This window comes from Alligator mississippiensis, chromosome 2, assembly GCF_030867095.1.
Source record: "Alligator mississippiensis isolate rAllMis1 chromosome 2, rAllMis1, whole genome shotgun sequence".
Taxonomy (NCBI): Eukaryota; Metazoa; Chordata; order Crocodylia; family Alligatoridae; genus Alligator; species Alligator mississippiensis.
The window spans coordinates 121,095,631-121,118,089 of NC_081825.1; the positions used below are offsets into that span (position 1 = coordinate 121,095,631).

The 22,459-nt window shown below is 40.5% G+C and overlaps 1 protein-coding gene across 2 annotated transcripts in view; it reads right to left on the reverse strand.

Annotated features, from left to right (window-relative positions):
• Nucleotides 1–22,459, reverse strand: part of METTL14 (methyltransferase 14, N6-adenosine-methyltransferase subunit) — a 66,943-nt gene that overhangs the window by 39,326 nt on the left and 5,158 nt on the right. For both annotated transcript variants that reach the window (XM_059722097.1, XM_006259659.4), the window contains exons 4-9: nucleotides 13,099–13,179; nucleotides 12,673–12,760; nucleotides 10,956–11,046; nucleotides 8,190–8,331; nucleotides 5,710–5,802; nucleotides 3,689–3,805 (exon numbers count right to left, since the gene is read on the reverse strand). In XM_059722097.1, coding sequence (XP_059578080.1) covers nucleotides 3,689–3,805; nucleotides 5,710–5,802; nucleotides 8,190–8,331; nucleotides 10,956–11,046; nucleotides 12,673–12,760; nucleotides 13,099–13,179 — 612 coding nt within the window. The remainder of the gene's footprint in view (nucleotides 1–3,688; nucleotides 3,806–5,709; nucleotides 5,803–8,189; nucleotides 8,332–10,955; nucleotides 11,047–12,672; nucleotides 12,761–13,098; nucleotides 13,180–22,459) is intronic.

The window sequence follows — 22,459 nt, forward strand, 5'->3', positions numbered from 1 at the left end:
ACATCCACTTATGGATTAGAAATTGGCTCAAAGATAAAAAGCAAAGAGTGAATATATATAGCCAGTTTTCAGGATGGAAAGAAGTAGACAGTGGGGTTCTGTGTTGGGACCAGTGTTGTTCATATCCATAAGTAATCTGGAAAAAGGGGTGAGTAGCAAGGTGGCCAGATTTGATGATGACACAACATTATGCAAAGTAGTAAGACTAAGGCAGACTGTGAGGAACTACAGAGGGATCTGGCACAACTGAGCAAATAGGCAACTAAATGGCAGATGAAAGTAGATGTAGATAAGTGCAGTGATGAAATGGACAAAAATAACCTCAACTGTGCCTACACTATGATAGTTTTATATCAGCTAGTGTCAGGAGGGACCTGAACAGATCATCTAGCCTGACCCTCTGCCACAGGCAGGAATGAATGCTGGGTTCACAAGACCCCACACAGGTGATCATCCAACCTCCTCTTGAATTTGCCCAAGGTAGGGGCGAGGACCACTTCCCTGTGAAGTTGGTTCCAGATTTTGGCCACCCTAACTGTAAAATATTGCCTTCTGAGCTCTAACCTAAACCTATTCTCCATCAGCTTATGACCATTGTTCCTCGTCACCCCAGGTGGTGCTGGGGAGAAAAGAGCTCTGCCTATTTGCTGTTGATCCCCCCTGATGAGCTTGTAGGCAGCCACCAGGTCCCCCTTCAGCCTCCTCTTGCTGAGGCTGAACAGGTTCAGGTCCCTCAGTCTCTCCTCGTAGGGCCTGTCCTGCTGCCCTCTCACCAAGTGGGTGGCCATCCTCTGAACCCTCTCCAGGCTGGCCACATCCCTTTTGAAGTGCGGTGCCCAGTACTGGACGCAGTACTCCAACTGCGGCCTGACCAAAGTCACATAGAAGGGGAGCATCACCTCTCTGGACCGGCCTGAGATGCACCTTTGGATGCATGACAAGGTATGGCTGGCCTTGCTGGCTGCAGTCTGGCATTGGCGGCTCATGTTCATCTTCGAGTCAATAATGACTCCGAGATCCCTTTCCACCTCTGTGCTTTCAAGAGGGGAACTCCCCAGCCTGTATGTATGCTGTGGATTCCTTCTCCCAAGGTGCAGCACCCTGCATTTGTCTATGTTGAACCCCACCCTATTCTTGTCTGCCCACTTTTGTAGTCTGTCTAAATCTAGTTGCAGCCTCTCTCTCCCTTCAAGTGTGTCCACCTCGCCCCACATCTTAGTGTCATCAGCAACCTTGGACAGCGTGCCTTCCACCCCGTCGTCCAAGTCACTGATGAAGATGTTAAACAGTGCGGGCCCAAGGACCGAACCCTGGGGTACCCCACTGCTCACATCTCGCCAGGTTGAGTACAACCCGTCCACCACTACTCTCTGGGTGTGCCCCATCAGCCAATTTTTTACCCATCCAACTGTGCAGGCATCAATGCCACAGTCGCTTAATTTATTGATGAGGATGGGGTGAGAGACAGTGTCAAAGGCCTTCTTAAAGTCTAGGAAGACTATGTCCACAGCGACACCATCATCCAAGGATTTAGTTACTCTACATTAGTTACCACAGAGGGAAGAGATCTGGGAGTCACTGTGGAGAGCTCACTAAAAAACATCACTTCAGCAGCTGTCAGAAAGGCAAACAAAACACTAAGAATTATTAAGAAGGGGATTGTAAATAAAACCAATAGCATTATTATGCTCCTTTATAAGTCCATGGTGCGTCCACACCTTGAATACTGTGCCCAGTTCTGGCCCCCACACCTCATAAAGGATATAGAAGAACTAGAGAAGGTACAGAGAAGGGCAGCAAGGATGATCAGTGGTATGGAGGGGACTGTTTATGAGGAGACACTAAAGAGGCTAGGCTTATTCAGTTTAGAAAATAAATGCTTGAGGGGGGACATGATAAATGTTTACGAAAGACTAAATGGCAAAGAGAAATGATTAAATAAGGATTTATTATTTACTCTCTCTCACAAGAACTAGGGTCAGAAAATGAAACTATCAAGTAGTAAGTTTAAAACTAAAAAAAGGAAGTTCTTTTTCACACAGCATGTAATTAGTGTGTGGAACTCACTGCCACCAGATGCTGTGGAAGTTGACAGTTTAGCCAGATTCAAAAAGGGACCAGACAAATTCTTGGAGGAAAGGGACTAGTGAGCATGGAAGTTACAGATATAGCCTCTAAATCAGAACTTCCTATACCTCAAATACTGGAGACAGCAAGTGAGAGAGAAAGGGAGTGGCAGCACAGGGGCTCCCCCTGGGCCTGTATCAACTGGGAATCTGAGTGCTCCAGCTGGGAGCTGTGGGAAACAGCTGTGCAGGGAGCCCAGCTCAGCAGCAGCGTGCAGATTGCTGCTTCCAATGTCTGCTTATAGTCAGAGGAAGACACGGATAAGTGAGCCAGGCAGGGAGCAGATGCTGGAAACAGAAATCTGCATGCCACTGATGCTATCCCCAGCCAAGCCTGTCTGTGAACTGAAGGGAAAATGGAGCTCAACTATAATAGCAGACTAGGGCTAATGAGTGATCACAGCTTCTGCTTAATGGATTTATGCACAGGAAATAGGTGTTGAGGCTAGCGAAAGTTTAAATAGTTATAAGGCAACAATTTTCTATATTCACCAATACAGAGTTGTCCCAATAATTACATTAAGCAGTGTAACCCAACACAGTTCCTAATACTACCAATTAACTCACTTCTGCAACTCTGGCCACACACCCGAGCTCTCCAAATTATTTTTTGATGATAGGTCTGTGCTAAATGAGGAAAGGTAGAAAGAAAAATCTAGCTAGTTTGAACCAAAATTTTCCATACTTGCATGCCATGCATGGGAGATGGTGATTTAAGAAAGCATTGTCTTAACAATAAAATCTTGTCTTAAAAATTATTTTTAAAAATAAATAAAAGAACGTATAAATGTGTTTAGCAACAGCAACTTTACTGAGAAAAGTATATTTAGAACTATATTCAGAATGTTCTTCCTTCACAGAAAATATATATTTCACAACTTTAAACTGTTAAAAGCAAAACTTATTTTGACAGTAGAACCTAACTTTAAAGAATTTAAAAAGTCCAAAGCTGCTCTTTGAACAAAAACAAATATTTCAGTTCTCATTTAAAGCAACTAGTGTTCTTCAATATGAAATAAATCTAATCCAGTATGGGAACTAAATCCCAGCCTGTTTTTCCAGAGCTTTTGCTCAGCCAGCTTTTGCTCAAACATCTTTGATTTACATATCAATAGTGGGTTTGTAATATTTGACAACCTAGGAGTCAAAAACAATCAACTTCAGCTCTAGTAACAGGTAGGCACAATGAAAACAATAAAACATTTGAGCCAGCTTCCATCATTACCCCTCAGGCTGATCGAGTGGGAAAGAATTTCCATGAACCCTCTCTTCCCCAGCTATCTGCATTTCAATGAGACTTGACTAAATAAGACCATTGAGAAGGTTAGAAAAGAACTTCATGATGCAATAGATGCAGATGATACTTCTATGTTTAATCAACTTGAGTAGAGTCTAGAATTGGTGAGAAATTCATCAACCATTCTGCCAAATACTTTTCCACATAATTCCATCTATACAGAGAAATTAGAAAAAATATAAAAACCCTGGGTTGAAGTTACGCAAACTATCGATTACAGTGGAGCCTCTGGAGTTTGTTTAGATCAGCTGAGGTCAAGCCATACCTTTGTTCTTTGGAACACAGCTTTAGGGTCCAGCGTTTTAGTCTTCCCAGGGTTGTTTTTATTAGTTTTTATCCAGCAGATATCTTCACATCGTCTGTAACCCCACTTGCGTAGACACTACGTTTCAAATAAACACAAAAATAAAAGATAGTTATATTACATCAAACACTGAAATAGCAGCTTAGGTTTAAAACTGTAATATGCAATAGGCTCGTCTGAAGCAGAATCAGTTACGAACACATGAAACATGAGGGTTTTCTCTGTGTTCATGTTATAGCCACATTTTTTAATAAACACTCAAGATACAATTTGTGTTCATATTATCCGTCTCTGCATACATCACAGTTTTCTAGAAATTGGTCTCTTCTGGAATCATCACCCTCGCTGGTACAGCTGGACACCAGAGTTTTTATCATAATATCCAAGTTTATTCAGACCAGGCGGTATTTTTACAAGAGGGTAAAATTTAAGAGGGTAAAAAAAGAGGGTATTTTTACAAGAGGGTAAAAATACCAGAAGTTACCATATGGCCATCTACATTAAAGCCCCCATTGCTCCTACTACAGGTAAAGTTGATTTACAAATGGGATTTTTACAAAAAAAACAGTGAACAAGTCCTGAACAGTTACAATAATTACAGCTGTTAAGAAAGTTAAGTAAAAATTTGGGGGAAAGGAAGTGTATGAATTTAATCTCTAGTTTTTGATGGAATAAAATTGTGGGGGGGGGGGGGGGGGGGGGGGGGGGAAATCACAGGACTCTGATTATCACCTTTGTGGAAAACTGTTTGACTAAGGCAATTCTGCTCCAAAGACATCAAACATTTATTCAGGCAGACTGTGTTAGAAAAAAACCCAACTATATAACAAAAACATTATTGGCTTTAACCACCCTTTACTCAAATGCAAAATGTCCTTAACAAGACAGTCTGCACAAACTGAGAAAAAAATGCTACCACATAAGCAGAAATTACTGGAGACTCTTATTGAAACCCAAATCTAAGCAACAAGCACAAATCATCAGAACAAAGGACAAACATTTTAAAACTGTGGCGAGAGAACAATAATAAAAGTTCTATTAAAAATAATAATAGTTTTGACTTGATAAATCAGTGTGCCTAGACTTAGGCACACTGGGTACTGACAGACATGGAACCCTGCGCCCACCCCCCCCCTCAAAATAAAAAAATCCCACACTATACTGGAAGAGGAATTGCATCAGTTTGACCTGGCTTCCCAGCATCTATATAGCTTGCACACTTCTGCAGAGCTTTTTGGCACTTTTACCTAATAGCTGATTCAATCAGCTATTCGATAAAAGCACCAAAAAGCCCCGCAAATTGTAATTTGAGAGTTTATTTCAAAATGTGGTGGGAACGCACAAGCTATACAAATGCTGAGCAAGTCGGGTCAAACTGACACAATTACTCTTCTGGGCATGTGCTGCGTTTGATGTGGGGATGCACTAAGCTGCAAGTAAAGCACTGAGGGGGGTTCACGTCTGTAAGTACCTACTAATAATATACAAGATACTGCATACAAAGTTATGTTCTGTAACTTGTTGCAGCCAAACAAATCAAATGACAGCTTATTTATATTGATGTAATTTACAAAAATAAAAGTGTTACATGTACCAGAGTTTCTCATAACTTATATAAGACTGGCACCATCTTGAAAGCCTGCACCAAAAAGCACATATTCAGCCATGATTTGTTTAGTTAAAAGAGTAATGCGATCATCACAAATAAGGCACCCTGCTTCCAATGGAACTGTAAGTTAGAAACAAAACTGTAATGTATCTCTTTAGAGACTACAGATCCTCAGACATTCCCAGCTGCTCATCCGGAAAATAGCAGTGTCTAAAGAGTTAATGATGAATTAGTTTGAGCACTCGTACCTCCCAACACAAAATTAAATGCCCCTCAACATTTCAAGCTGAGGAGTCTATGCAGCAAAAAGTGCCACTGTAGCATCAGGTGTTAATCTAGGCTGAGAAAAAATTGTAAATTAAAACATTCTCACCACTCTGCCAAGATCCAGGCCCTCTCCTGAGCCACACCATAGAAAGACAAATGATCTTGGGGCTGCAATCTCTTCAATTTCCAGTTTCATAATCTACAATGAAGCATTTAATGTTTTCCAAATTAAGTATTTAATATATTTCACGTGGTTGCAGATTCTAGCAGGAAGAACATTTCCCATGTTTTGCATTGCTATGGAAACTTTAAGAATACACATTAATTAAAGATGTTCGTCTAGTCTCATTTCCTTTACTGCTGTCACTTTAAATCCATTGTCCAATAAGTTTATTAAAAAAAAATGAATTCACCAGTACCCACATGGTACCATCCTAAGTGTTCTGGCACTCTTCTCTCTTGCTGTACCTTATGAGGCATTCAGAATATTTAAAAAATGGAAGTAGAAAACTGGTTTCAATTAAAAATAATGCACTGCCATTTTGGAAATATATACAGTTATTGGCCACAATGATAATTATTCAATTTGAAGCGAGTGAAACCAAATCTAACATTGAATCCAAATGCATTTATAACCAATACAGTTTTCCTGAATATATGTATTCATCTTAGTGTCGTCTCCTTAGCAGTATAAGTGCAGGGCATCTGTTTTTCTTTAAATGCTTATCTAAAACTAGTCTGATACCTATTACTTTAAAATACTTCCATTTCCAGCTCTAGAGAAAATAAGCGTGTCAGAATGGAGGCTCAAAAAGTGATGAACAACATTTAGGGTACAATAACTTCAGATGCATGCATCTGTTACTCATTACAAGTTGAAAAGATTCATCTATAACTTGCTAACGCATCAAATCAAGACTCATTCACTGCCATTGTGAAAAAATAATGATGCAACAGAAATGGCTGCAAGATACAATAGTGACACTTAAGTCTCTTCCCTTGTACACTTCCTCAGTGCTTCAACATGTCTTGCTGGAATTGTAATGTGAAAGTTTTCCATAAGCTTACATCACAGGTATGGTGTCACTGTTTCCAAACCCATATGCTAGAGAGAAATGAGAGTTTGGGTTACCAGTGGCATCCATGTTTTTTCATCATGTGTATGCATCTCAACCAAACTTACACACTTACACACTTGAGAGTTTTATGAATAGGAGCCATAGGCTTGTTCTTAAATCATGACAAAGAACGTGGATATTTTTCCTAGCTTTATCTCCTATTTAGAATGATTCCATTCATTAACAAACCCATTTCCATTTCCATTCATTAACAAACCCATTTCCATTCATTAACAAATCCATTTCTTTCCATTTTAAAAGACAAGTATCTGCAAACTCTGTATTTTCCTGATGTCTAAATCTAATGGTTCGTGGAATAACTGGGTTTTTTTTACTTGACAGAAACTCTTATCTTTCTAACTCTGTTTCCATGGACTAAAGGCAAAAATGCTCAGCTAATGAAGAAAGATCTTGCTCTTTGGATTCAGTTCTAAAAATCACTCCAAGCAACATGGCTGGCATTGTCAACTGTCACTGTTTTGAACAGCACTCAACACACTGCACCTGAGAGAACTGGGTTGCTATGCCCAATTCTGGCTTTCCAGGCTTTTTCTTCTTGGGGAGGATGAATGACAGATGGGATAATCATGAGAAATTATGGGTTTAGAGCTGTTTAAGATTGCAACAATGTGGTTTTCTTCTGCTTATGAAAAGACTTCTTAGAAGTGTGTTATATGTTTAATTAAAAAAACAAACAAACATTTCTCCTCGTGCTAACTGAATCAAGAGTATACACATTTTAATAATAAAAAAGTAGTGAAAAGAGAAAAAAAAAGGGGGGGGGGCCGTATGCTTGTTTTCTAGAATATAACTCTATCCTGGTACCTCCACCCCACATCTTTTAAGATATTGGGAACTCTGATTTTGACTCTTTCAAAAATGCCAATGATGTATAAAGTGACCCCCCCATAATTCAAGAAACAGCAATTCCAGAACTAAGGGAACTTGACTGTCAGATATCTGAGGATTAAGGTGAATTATGGTTGCTTTTTGCTTACTCTTGTTCAACTCTAGTACCTAACAATTCTTTCAGAGAAAGGAGGACTGAACACTGCCTTAACCTTCCAGTTCAGGAACTAGTTATCATAATATGCTTTCAGAGCCTGCTCAGTCAGTCCTCCAACGAAACCACACAACATCAAACATAATGCTCCTGATTTTTCAAAACATTAAAAACAATCAGAGAAAACATAGATTGGTTTTATTTACTCATTTTTAAAAACATCTCTGAGGCCTTCTTAGTGCATCAGAAAGGAGCAAAAATAGCATATGCTCAATTTAAGAAGTGTTTTGAGAGTTACTTAAATACATGTGGATTAAGATCTTAGTTTTAAGAGGTGTAACTTTTTGAACAAATCCTATGCAAAAATCCTATGTTAACAAACCTAAACTGATCTGGGTGAACTTCTATTTTATACAGATGTTTACAAAGACTTTTGGAACAGCATGGAGAACAAAAAAAGCTTACATCATCCCAAGTCCAGCATTTTTCATTGGCTGTGATGCCAGTCTCTCTGTAATATTCTTCCAATGGAGGTTCCAACAGAATCACATCAAACTTGGATTTTAGTTCCCTAATGTCAAAAGCCTCCAAGTCTGCTTGTAAATACCTAGTTGAACAAATAATGAATTATGACAAAGTACTTGGACAGGGTAGAATAGTGGTTCCCCCATTAAGTTCCACTTGCTTAATGTCAATCAAGAGCTAAGTTTTTTCTTAGACTACACAGATATAACACATTAAGTACAGCTAACAGTGCATTAAATATTTTATTTAACTTATTTGCCACGCAAGCAGCCACAGTGATGATATGAAATAATGAACAGGGGGGTTAGAGGGTTGTAGATCTCTCAGACCGCATTGAAACTATTGTTTTCAAAAAGGAGCCCTCTTCCTTGAAGGCGCTATTAGGATTGGAGGGGAAAAAACAAGGCATCCATTTGTATGCCCAGATCTGGTGCAACACTGACCTTTTCCACAGAAATTGGTTACGGGCACGGAATGCATTTAAAGAATGTCTACAATTAGAAAATAGAAACCAGTTGCTTCTCATCTCAGCTCCTAGTCAGAGAGAAATTTATAGATTTCACAGCTCAGACAAAAATCTATTTTTGCTTTGAGTTAGGGAGACAGAGGGGTGGCAACCCTAAGACATCTCACAGACGTTATTTTAATTGTGCAAGGGCAACTAAAAATGTTGCTGTAGGATGGAAACACTGAGTAATGTGAGTGATTTCACATGCAAAGGATAGGCTGTTGGCAGGGGGAGACGGAGAGGGTGGGGAGGATGGGACAGGGGAAAGAACCTTGCAAGCTTGTGCTGGTGGAGCTGGGCGAACTGGAGAGCCCCAACTGTGCAGGGGGCATTTCCTCGCTGCTCGACATTGGCCAGGGTACCCCAGGCCAGGACCAGCCATGTTAGGTCTTTTCCCACTCCCTGCACAGCAGAAGGACAAGCCTGACTGTTCTTTTATGCCTCTAGCAGGCTTAAGATCCAGCAAAACTCATCCTGGCCCAGGACTCCTAGTCTGGGTCATGTGTGCCTCCTGCTCCAGCAGCCTTATTCCGGCTTGTACAGAAGTGTCGTGAGGGTGACTGGATGAGGGTCCCAGGGCAGCAGCTAGGACTGTGATAACAGCCCTTGTTTGCCTGCAGGTATGAAGGAGCAGACAGCATGCCTGTCACCCCTACATGAGGCTCTCTGCTGCATTTGATAGCCCAGGCTGCTGCTCTGGGACCAGTGGAGAAGGTGGGGGAGAGGAGCAATGCACTCTGGGATGCTGAAGGACCTAACAATGTCCAGTCACTGAATGTTTAACTTGCTTCACGCTCAAATTAAATCACAGCAGAAACCAGTTATAAAGATACTCCACATTTAACAAGTAACATCTTCATGGTTTGTCTGTCATTCTATCACGATATGTTCCTTGAACATGTGGAACGTAACAATTTATGATGTGATTAAAGGCTTATTTTCTTACAATAGCTGTAACGTCTGCCATGGGCCCAAAAATATAATACATCTTTAAGCTCTATATAGATTTTGCATATAAGGAGTGTGATTATATACAATCTACTGGGAATTCTGTTTTTAAATGGCATAATAAAGCATGATATAGGGTAAAAGCAACATATTCCTGGGATTTAAACACACAAATATGATACCTGCCCAATCCACCTATATTTTCCTTTCTAGGCGCTGTAAATTACTGTTATAGCTCCATGAAAATGTAAATTCTCAGTATCCTGAATGTCCTGACTCAGACAGAGGTATCGACCAACCATACAGCCAGAAAGGAATTTTTCTATTGATTTTATTTTGTCTAATTAGGGGTTGCCATTTGAACTGTCGAGTTTTGCATTAATGCAATAAAAAAAAATGGTAGTATTCAAAATGCTACCATAAGCGAATAATAGTGAGAGTATAAATAATTAAATTTAACATTTCTGAAGCTCTCATTAGGTTTCAGAATTCTTTCACTGAAATTAGCATATAATTTGCATTTCTCAATTATTCTGAAATTTCAAAGGATCGTGCACATAGAAGTGCTAAAAGTTTCTTCTTCCTGAATGCAAATTAAAATTAACACACTAATTTACTTTCATAAGGTTTTAACCAAGCAGGATAAACACATTGCATATATCAAATTAGAGCTGAAAATCTGCAGAAACTTGAAAGTTAATTAGGTTTAATACATAGCTTCAGATTTTCTTATTTTAACATAGATCAGAACAGCATGGAGACTAATATGTTAGCTTATATCTTATGCACACATAAGATATTCCTATTGTAAGAACAACCTTTTAATAATATTCAGGTCAAAGTCTTAAAAAGGTGATTGTCTGTTTTTTTAAAGGCTTCCTTGTGGTTTGAAACTATAACATGTTAAACTTGTGATTATTTCTCCTTTCTGGCTGCCAGATGTATGTTTGCATCTCAGTGAGGTTGAAAGTACAGTTTAAAAAACAAAGCTTTAGGTTTTATAAACAATCATTCTCTAGTAAAAAAAAAAAAAAAAAATCTAATCTATATATAGACACCAATTAAACCCTTAGATTAAATTATCCAAAATAAAAGTTATATTGTTTTGAAGTTTTGGTGATTTAATTTACATATACAAACCAGAAATAGAAAGTGTAAATCTTTAACAGGTGCTGAAATATTTGTGGAGCAGACAGCTAATATTAAACCAGTCTGGATAGAGGAAACCAGTTTCTAACAAAAACACTTACATGGGGGGAGTGTTAGATTTAGCAATTAGCTCATCCTTCAGTCTAATGAGTTCTCGAAGTTTTGGATATTCTTCAAACCTGTCTGCTAAGCCTGAGTTGAAGAAAACATGCTGTTAAATTTAAATATTTTCTGTGGCAGTAAAAGCTATAAAGCAGACAACCGCAAATATTAACTCAACTTTATTGCAATTTGCAACTTGCAAAATTCTTTTATGTTTGTTCACCCATTCAGTTTAAAGCTCATGATCTACAAAGAATCATTCTCCTTTCATTTTTGTCAAAATTCTTATTTGGTTTATTGTATTTAAGCAGTAGTTCTAACATGCCTCCCAATTTAATGGAAAAAATGGACTGAAAGGTTAATTCTCACACTTGCAGGTATCTGAGCAAATACAAATAGCATTTCCTTCTCTCTCTCACAAGTACTTCACCTACATGAAACCCTCAGGGTTACCAGAAATGATGGCCACAAACTGAAGGAGAATAGATTTAGATTGGACATAAGGAAGAAATTCTTCATGGTGAGGGTTGCCAAAATATGGGCTTCCAAGGGAGGTGATGCATTCCCCTACCTTGGAAGTGTTCAAGAAGAGATTGGATAGGCATTTGGCTGGGGTTACTTAATCCCAGCACTCTTTCCTGCCTGGAGCAGGGGGTCAGACCTGATGATATGCCAGGTCCCTTCCAACCCTAGAAATCTATGAAATCTATGAATGAACATGAATGAAAACAGTCATGTTGGCTTGGTTATGGCTGCTACCTTGCTGCCTCCCTGAACAGCAACGTGAGGGGAAGAAAAGCCAAAACCTCATATTAGTAGTAATGTAAACCAAATGCTAACAGCAGTTTAGGACCTGAGATGTGTTACAACCTGCTTTTTTGGAAGTACTCTATCTACTTTGGAGGTAAAGCTCCTTCTTTAATAAAAGAACTGAAAGGAACTTGTTTCCTGCTAGAAGACATGCATGGTCCAGAATATGCAGAATTTATTACAAATGCCAACTTTATGTTACAACCTGTAAAACGTTCTCAATATCCACGCTAAAATTTGGTGTTAATCACTCAGTAGATGGAGGGAGGAAGTAAGTTTATATTGTAGCAGCATCCAGATGTAGTATCAGCGTAGGTTTTGCATTAGCACAAAGACATATTTTGCACCCTGAAATCTAATTTTATCTTGCATTGAATCTATGCTTTATAAGAAGACAGCTGGATGAATTTAGTACTGCCCAGAACATGTGCAACTATACTGACTTAAACTGTTATGCCTTCCTGACATGATAATGAATCTTTGGTACTAACCTATCTTCAGGGGCGTTATTTTCTGTATTTTATACATGAAGAGAAAGACTGATATCAAAGGTACTTCTGTGGCCACAAAATGAAGCCATAAACTGGGTCAGGATTAGAAAACAGTCATCCATAGGATTGAAGGACAATGGATCAGTCCACTAGACTACACTGCTTCTCTGAACAAGAGCTCCATAGTCAGAACTAACTGCTTTACTGTGAAGTGGGAAACCACCCGAGGGGTACTTCATCTTCATATTTAACTTATATGGCAAGTAATACAGTCAAATTTTATCCAAGACTCTCTCATTCCCTTATTTTTATAGAAATCAAAATAAAAGTAAAAATAAAAGCAAGCATAGGTGCAAAAGGTGCAGGTGCAGAAAAATGAGAAAGTCAGTTGTTTGTTTGGACTACTCTGACATACCCACATCTCTGATAAAGTTCTGAGGCCTGTGCCCGGTATCCACGAAGTGCTGGCAATAATCATTGTGAGGATTTAAGCTCTGGGTTCCCTATAAAAAAGGGAGGAAGAAAATGACACACAGTTCACATACATTAGCAACATATAAAGTAGGAAATCCTAACTGTTGTAAACTATTCTACCCCTTTCCTCAACCTGTGTTCTTAAACTAAAAATATCTCTATTACTACAATTTTTTAGTTGTTGATGCAGGTTCACTGTGGCTCTTAGGTTCATTGTGGCTCAGCTTAGCCTGAAACATGGGCTATTTATTAATTTGATAATCAGGGGGTGCCAATTCTCCCCTCAATCATATTTCAAACTACATCAGCTATGGAAACGGCTCAATGCAACCATATCAAGGTAGATCTAACTGCAGGAATAGTTTACCTTAAGGAAGGTACTGGAATCTTTGTAAATCTCTTCTTCATAGGGCAGGTTCTCTTCATCTTGCTGCAGCTCTACTTCATCCTTTGGAATAAAGCAGATTTTATGGGCATGTAGGCTCATGTGGTTTCTCTCCTCATTATGATTCCGCTTCTTAATGAAGGAAGAAGTGGGTTGTTTATGAACATTAGGCTCCTGCAACAGTAGATCATGAATGGTTCCAATGCCAGTTTCGGAAAAGAATAAATAACTGACATGTTGCAGAAAGGCCTCTTTTCCTCCTCATTACTGAGCAGGCTGGGTTAGTTACCAAGGTGACCTTAGAAATAATGACCCAGGTAAAGGCTATTCATTTTTAACACCCTGTGGTGTGGTGTGGCAATTGATGCAAAGCAAGGCAGAGAAGTGCTCTGTCCTGAAAAGAATGAACTCTAATAGACTAAGGAAGCAACATATTTTGCTAAAATTATCTACTGGAAGAAACCCTTGCACAGCTATACCTAGTTAAAACATCTCCTAATCAAGGAAAACTGGCAAGACTTTTAGTAATTAAACAGATTCCCTCCATGATTCAATTACAGTTGAGGCTGTAATGAGTCACTAGGGCACATCATATTTATTTCCCCTCTCTCTCAAATGCCTGAAAATATCTGATTGGCTATCAACTTTGCAAAAATTGTGAGTAGCCAACTGTAAACTGAGAGAGGACATTATCTTCAGAAAAGTACAAGTAAATTACTTTGCCTGTATAAGTAAACATCATCTAAAAATTTCCTACTCATATTCTCATTTAAAAAAAAAAAAAAAAAAAAAAGGTGCCCATGAAGCATTCTGAAACCTGAACCGCTACACTGTTCAAAGCTGAAATCAGAGAGAAATCGATTATTCTTTCTTCATCTGACCTTTTATTTTTTCCATCAGTAAAATGAGCAAAAGTGTATCTGCACCGCAAAACTGCCACAAAGTATTATCAGTCTACCTGAAGTAGTACCTACCAGTATAATATATGAAGAAAAATATTATATTTCATTCACCAGCTAAGTTTAAATGGAAACTGTACAAGCAGCAGACATCAAAAAGGGCAATACATTTGTACCTCTCAATACATTTAGTAGCGCTGCTTTCAGGTTCCCTCAAAAGATCTTCCTAGCTCTAAAAATAAGCAGAACACTTAATTTTGAAATATGTTGTATAAAAAACTCAGTATATGATATTTAGAGAATGCACTACTGATTTAACAACCCTTAAACCTGAATTCAAATGATTAACTTATCATATCTTATGCTGAAAAAAATGTAAGGATAATGTGATAGAAAGGCATGCACGTGTACTTATTTATAGAATAACGTACTTTAAACTTACTTTAACAGACGACTGTAAAAAAACATTAAATTTAAGATGTCAAGATGCTAACTCCATCACTGAAGAGTTATCAAGCAGGAAAAAATAAGGCCAAATCTTTTTGACTTAAGGCAGGCAGATGGTTTTACATATAAGAGTAAATTAGTCGGTCTTGATTCTTCAAAAACATTTCTGGTACTAGTTATTCATAGATTGTAAGGGACTGGAAGGGACCTTGCAAGATCATCGTGTCCAGGCCCCTGTACTAGGCAGGAAAGACAACTGGGGTCAGGTGACCCCAGCAAGGTGACCATCCAGTCTCCTCTTGAAGATCTCCAGGGTAGATGATCGCACCACCTGTGGAAGGAGCTTATTCCACAGTCTTGACACCCTGACTGTGAAGAAGTTTTTCTTGGTGTTAAGCTTGAAATGGTCTTCCAGGAGTTTGTGGTCATTACTCCTGGTTTTCCCCAAGGGTGCCCTGGTGAACTGTTGTCTGCCAAGCCCTTGATGTATTCCTCTGATGTAGCAGTAAGCTGCTACCAAGTCCCTTCTCAGCCTTCTCTTTTTTAGGCTGAAGAGGCTCAAGTCCCTCAGCCTTTCCTCATATGGCTTGCCTTGCAAGTCTCTGATCATACAGGTGGCTCTTCTCTGGACTCTCTCAAGCTTTCCCATGTCCTTGTTGAAGTGCGGCACCCAGAACTGGACACAGTACTCCAGCAGCAGTCTCACCAATGCCAAGTAAAGTGGAAGAATCACTCTCTTGGTTTTGCTTGAGATGCATCAGTTGATGCATGCCAGAATATTGTTTGCCCTGCTGGCTACAGCATCGCACTGACAGCTCATGTTCATACTATGGTCTATTATTACCCCTACATCCCTTTCAGTCGTGGTGCTAGTCATTATGGCGCCACCGAGCCTGTATATTGGGGATTGTTTGCCACCATATGGAGCACCTTACAGTTCTCAGAGTTGAACTTCATCTGGTTCCAATCCACCCAATTTGCTAGCCTGTCTAGGTCTACCTGTATCTCCAGCCTACCTTCCAGTGTGACCATGCTCCCCCCGTAACCTGGTGTCATCTGCGAACTTGGTCAGTGAGTTCTTTACCCTCACGTGCAAATCAGTGATAAAGATGTTGAAAAGCACCCCTAAGGGACACCACTGACCACTTCTCGCCAGAACAACACAGATCCATTCATTAGAACGCTCTGGGTCCTACCCTGCAGCCAGCTTCCTACCCACCTGACTTTGAGCAGTTAAGCCTGCAATCCTCCAGTTTTCCTGTGAGAACATCATGGGATACCAGATCAAAGGCCTTTTGGAAGTCTAGGTATACAATGTCAATCTCCTCTCTCTTATCCAGGTGGCAAGTTACCTGGCTGTAGAAGGAGATGAGATTGGTAAAACAAGACCTACCCATGATGAAGCCATGCTGGCTGTCATTCAGAATCCTACCTTCTGCAAGTGTATTGAACATAGACTTGTCAATTCATTTTTCCAGGATTTTCCCTGGGATAGAAGTTAGGCTAATTGGCCTATAGTTGCCCAGGTTCTCTCTCATCCCCTTGATGAAGATGGGCACAATGCAGCTAAATAGAGTGTAATTATATTTCAAAGGAGTGAATAGGGCCAAAATATACTATTGACTTAAACATATTATTCACTTAATACATACATAGCTAGTATTTCTTATACTGTAAGGAACAGGCAAAAAATGGGACTAGTAACACGTTATTTATATTATTGGAAAATATAGGCAAACATGGAAGCAAACAGAAAATGGGATTTAAACATGTCATACTGATTTAATTATCATTCTATGACAAGATAACATACTTCTTGGATAAGAGTAATATGGTAAACTTAATTTATCTAGATTTTTAAGCAAAGCTTACAATAACATGCCTCAGAGGAAATTCTGGCCACCCTGGAGAGGATAGGAACCAGCATTGCAACTGTGAAGTGGATAAGGAGTTTGCTTAAAAGGCAATTAGCATGGGTTATGCTGAAAAGCAAAATATTTCACTGGAATATGGTTACCATCAATGTTCCTCAGCGATCAACCTTAGGACAAATCCCCATTAAAACTGTTTATGTTCCTGGAACTAGGTCTGTCCTAGTAAAGTTAGCAGCTGACACTAACTGAGAGTTATTGCCTGTATGGAAGAGAATGGGAGTCTTATGCAAGAAGATTTAGCTAATCTTGTGGAACAGAACATTAGAAATGGAAAGAAGTTTAACAGTGTAAAGTGAAATGTATTTACAGACCAATAAGGACTTCAACTACAAGATAAGGGTACAGAGACCAGAGAAACCTGAGGGCAGGAGGGAGGGACATAAATGTATTGGTTGACCTTATGGTTCAATGAAACACGAATGTGACAGCTGTGAAAAGGGGCAATGCAATCCTAAAGTATATTAGGGAAGATGTACTTAGTAAAGACCGGGTGGTACTACTACCACTGTGTATGCCTTTCAGAGTTACAGTTACCAATGTTCAAAAAAAGATTAACTTATAATGAAGAAGATTCAAAGATGGGCCATTAAAACAGTTAATAGAACTGACAACTTTTCTTTTGAAAGCATATTAAAGGATCTTGGTTTGTTAGCTTAACAAAACAGAGATGAAGAGGCTTGTTTGCCTGGGGTGAATTGATGCTCCTACCAGTACTTAGAGAAGCCAGATAGGTTTGTGATTCTCTCTTCTGTGCAGGACCAATCCAATGACCAAATTTAGTCTGGAAGGAATTTCTGGATGAGATCAAATGTGTACAGACTCTGGGAGACTTCTGCTTTCCTCAGAGACATGGGCCATGGTGCTTTCTTGAGATGATCTGAGCATATATTAACCGCCTACATCCTTGTCATCACAGTGGCAAGGCACTGGCCATGCCATCACCTACTTTACCTGTGGCACAGGTGTCAGCCATACAGTTTGTGGGCTGGACCCAGTCCATGGAAGTAGGTAACCAGCCTGCAGCACATCTTGTTGTGGTTCCCAGAACTGTCATTCCAGGATGGCCAGTATCAAGGGAATTAGTGCTGGCCTGCCCCTCACCTTCTGTCAAATTTCTGGTTTTCAATTGCTGTTCGGTAAGCAGCATTAATCTCATGGTCTGGAACTGGACCACCAGAAGCCCTTCTGTCTGGATCCAGCCCACCAAGTCATTTAAGTTTGATGCAGCTGAATTATGACATATTCTAAAGTGCTCTTGGTGTTTCATATACTGTGCCTTGTACTCGTGAGAGGTTTTGAAGGGGGAATTCTAGGGAGTCCTTGTGTAAATGGTTGCTTGCAAATGCAGGGGACTAGCCTCAGTAGACCAGGCTCCCTCCAGTCCTAGGTTATGCAGTGAGCTAACATACACATGATGACACAATATTATGTTTATATTCTTAATAACAAGAATGCTCATTATTACAAAAATCACATCTCATTTACATCTCATTTTTAAACAAAGATTCTAAAAAAAAAAAAAAAAGACTCCTTGGAAAAATGCATACTTGGAAGAAAAGTTGGAAAACATACAGCTTTAATATTTAATATTTCAGATCCAGTTATCTTGGGTATAGCAAAAGGTATTCATCTTCAGACAGAAAGGTGATTTTAAAACAAAGTGTTTCTCAAACCTGTTTGAATTTGAAATAATATAAAAATAATCCATCTTGTGTTAATGTAGCTATTAATATAGTGTGTATAATATGCTTAAACATGTAATCTATTTTACAATACAGGCAGTCCTTGACTTACAACGTTTCGAGTTACAATGTTTCTAAATTGACACCCTGTTTCAACTTTCTGATGTTAGTTTCAACTTTACAGTGCTTAATTTGAAGCCATGCCACGCCAGCGAACAAGTTCACTGTGTCACCCATCTCCCTGGAAACATCTGTCCAAACTTCCTTGGACACTTTCTTTAAGAAAGTGGGCAAGATTCCAGAAAAACCTGCAGACAAGACTCCTGAAAAGATTCCAGCCAAGAGCCCTTCAAAAAGTCCAGCAAAGTCATGTCAAAGAAGTCCTTCCAAATCAATATGATTAATGTATTCATATTATAAATAGCAATGTAGCTATATTACTTATCTATAATTGATCGAGTACAAAATTCTGGGGTATTTTTGGTGAAAATAGGGTATTGGGCCTTGGTTCAGGAACCAACCCCCCCATTTATAACATTGCAACCCAGAACCAGTTTTCTCATAAGAAACAATGTTTTGACGTAAGACGCGGTTTTCAAGAACCAATTGTGTCGTAAGTCCGAGGACTGCCTGTACTACATTTCCTTTAATGTATCGCTTGTTAACACAAGTTCATGTCACCAGTAATAAATATATAAACCAAATAAAAATAAAATACAATGGAAACAAATAGATGACAGTTAAATCAATATTAGTTTATCTTATAACATATCAATATATTTAAGACATACAATGAGAAAAAGAGTTTACGTTTCAGGGAAGGCAAAGGACCATCATATTAACAGTTAATCATAGTTAAATATTTGATCCTGAATATTTTTTCTCCTCCAAAAAGTTCTTCCTCCTTCTCTCATCTGTGGTGTGCAATAGTTAGGCTCCAAGTCACTAGCTGATCGCCCCATATGAATCTAGTCATACAGTCCAAACCTTAGACTGGCAAGCACCTCTCTAAGCAAGGGCATTTGTTTTACAACTTTACAATTTACTAAAGAAAATGAAGGTCTACTCATGATCAGGTTCCACTATAATAGACATAATAATGGGCTACAGGGAGTCGGATTATGGAAGAGGCAGTTTTATTTTGGTTCCAATTTCATCACCAATCTTTAATATGTTTACACTTATTAGAATTAATCTAAGTATTAAAATATTATTTATTCTACGGCTCCAGTCTTTGAAAATACCATAGGGGAAGAAACTTAGTCTTCTGCTTGAAACAAAAGACTGGTATTAATAAGCACAAAGTTTTCTGTCATGTTTTATCACAGGATTTTCTATGATCTTAAGCAGGAATCTCCCATGCCTCATTTTTCTTATTTTTCAATGAAGTTTATATCTACTTCGCCATCAGAAAGTGAATTATCTGTAAAGTGCACTACAATATTCAGATGGAGGGGAGTACAACAGTGTTATAAAACAGATAATACCCAGTGATTTCATTAAGAAAGGACCATCTCACCTCTATTTCACAATTTTTTAATATTATGAGGAAAAAATACAATTATTGTATCTCATGGTGTATAAGTTGAGTTTTGAAGCCCAATTTTGGTGTCTTAAAAATCAAACTTGATTTATATACTGTGCCACATCAAAAAAAAATCAGGGATGGGGATGGGTTCAGTGCTTAGCTGGTGTGGCCCATCCCCTGTGAACGGCATTCCCACTGCTGCCTGAAGGCAATGAGGCCGCAGCAGCTGAGCGCCAAGCTGGCCAAGCCCAGCCCCGTCCCTGTACCCTGAGAGCGGCGTCAGAATAGCAGGGGATGGGGCTGGGCCAGCTGAGCACCCAACCTAGCCCTGTCTGCTGCAAGCGGCACTACAGAACACTGAGCCCGGCGCCGCTCACAGGGGACGGGGCTGGGCTCAATACTCAGCTGGTGTGGCCTCATCTCTCGCAAGTGGCACTAGCAGCACTGCTCATAGGGCATGGGGCCTTGCCAGCTGAACACTAAGCCCATCCCCATTGCCTGTGAGCGCACGCGCGCGCGCACACACACACACACTAAAAGCTTTGTTACCCAGCACCCATAGGGAATGGGGGGTGCCGGATAACAAAATATGCTGGTTAACTGAGAGGCCCGAACAGGTGTCTTTGCCTGTTTGGGCTGCTGCCCCTCCCGCCTCATCGCCGCCCTTCCTGCGGGCCCTGAGGGACAGGGAGGGGGGCCCCACACAAGCTGCTATGCCCCGGGCCATGGGTGCTTAGCAGCGCAGGCTGCTTTGCCCCGGGCCGTGGGGGCTCGGCAAAACCAGAAATGTCACGGTGGGCACTCCCGGTTTCGCTTTTCCCTTACAAGCCAGCATGCCGGTTAATACAGCATGCTAGTTTGTAAGGTGCTGGATAGCGCAGCTTTTACTATATATATATATATATATAAATATATATACAAAGAATTTAAAACAGAGAGATCTCTATTATAAACAGTAGTGCAGGGTGAACTTCTGATTGCACTGAAGTCAATAGGAGTTTTTTCACTGATTTCAATGAAGTCAGGACTTGATTCTTACTGTAAAAACCCCAAAATGATTTTGGACTCCATAAAAAAAACAGAGCTGTCCTTTCTCTCTTTGACTGCTATAACATTAATATACCCTGTAGAGTACAGGTACTCCTCACTTAACAACCTACCTGTTTAACGACCGCGCGGACTTACGACCAGCTCTCCGAGCAGTCGGTACTCCAAGCAGGTAGGTCGTTAAGTGAGGAGTACAGTACCTGTATTGTGGAAACGGCGCGCCGCAGGTTCAGCACGGCGGGGCGGACAGCTCCCGCGCTCGCGGCCCGGGCGGGGCGGGGTGCACGGAGCGGGCTTTCCTCGCCGGGGCCGGGGCAGCTCCGCCGGCTCCCACCTACCTGCAGGCGCAATGCCCCCGGCCCCACACGACAACAGCCGGCAGGGCGCAGAGCAGCCCCGCGCGTGGGTCTGGAGGGTGGGTTTAAGGGTGGTGGTTAGTTCTGCCTGCCGGGGCCGAGCTTCCCTCCTGTTCCCTGGTGCCAGCTCCTTCCCTCTCTCAGCATCCTCTTCCCACCAGCCCTGGCTTCAGGGCCAAATGCTGCCCTGGTGCTGGCAAGAGGGGGGGAGGGAGCAGCTCGGCCCCCCGCCCCAGGGACGCGGCTGCCAGCACACGGTCCTGCGGGGAGCACTTTGCTGCTCAGAGCGGCTCCTCGCTTATCGACCAATTCGCTTAACGGCCGAGTCGCAGGAACGGAACTCGGTCGTTAAGTGAGGAGTACCTGTACACACTCTGGCATGTTGAGGGTTGTGGTGTCTCCTACCCTTAAGCAATATGATTTTAATAATGGAAGGCTAGGAACAGTGGCAGAAGGAAACATGAAAGACTGATAAGCACCCATTTCCTCTGTAGGAGTAGCACTATCATCTCTGACTACATAGGGAGCCTTTGCTGTCAATTTAAATTCTGACTAAAGGCATACTCCTCATTTCTTTCTTTAAAAATATGTCCTCCAATTTTGACACTGCTGCACATACAAATATCCTCCTTATCATAAAATCTAGGGTTCACCTTCAATTCCTTTACCTTCTCCCCTAACCTGCCACTTTTCAAATCGAACTTTAAAATTAAAAAATAAATAAAATTTATTAAAAAAAAAAAAATCAGCACTGCAAATTCTTAGCCAGGGACCTATTTTCTCATATTCAGGAAATCCAGGGTTGGTCCTGGGGCTGATTTTGTTCAATATCTTCATCAATGACTTGGATAATAGCATAGAATGCACCCTCAGCAAGTTTGCAAATGACACTAAAATGGGAAGAGTAGTAGATATGCTGAAGGATATGGTTAGGATCAGAGAGACCTCCACAAATTGGAGGACTGGACCAAAAGAAATCTCTTGCAGTACAGCAAGGACAAGTACAAAGTCCTGCGCTTGGGGCAGAACAATCCCATGCACCAGTACAGGCTGGGGACCAACAGGCTAAGCAAAAGCCTGCAGAAAAGGTCCTGGGGGGTTAAAGTGGACAATAAGCTGAATATGAGCCAACAGTGTTACCAAGAAGAGCCCTTGCTGCCAAGAAGGCTAAAGACACACTGAGCTACATTGGTAGGAGTGTTGCCAGCAGATCAAAGGAAAAGATTATTTCCTCTATTCAGCACTGGTGAGGCCACATCTGGAGTACTGTGTCCAGTTTGGGCCCCCCTACTACAGAAAGGATGTGGACAAATTGGAGAGAGTCCAGGAGAGGGCAACAGAAATGGTGAGGGGACTCAGGCACATTACTCCTGAGGGGAGGCTGAGGGAACTGGGCTTATTTAGTCTGGAAAAGAGAAGACTGAGGGGGGGAATTAATAGCAGCCTTCAA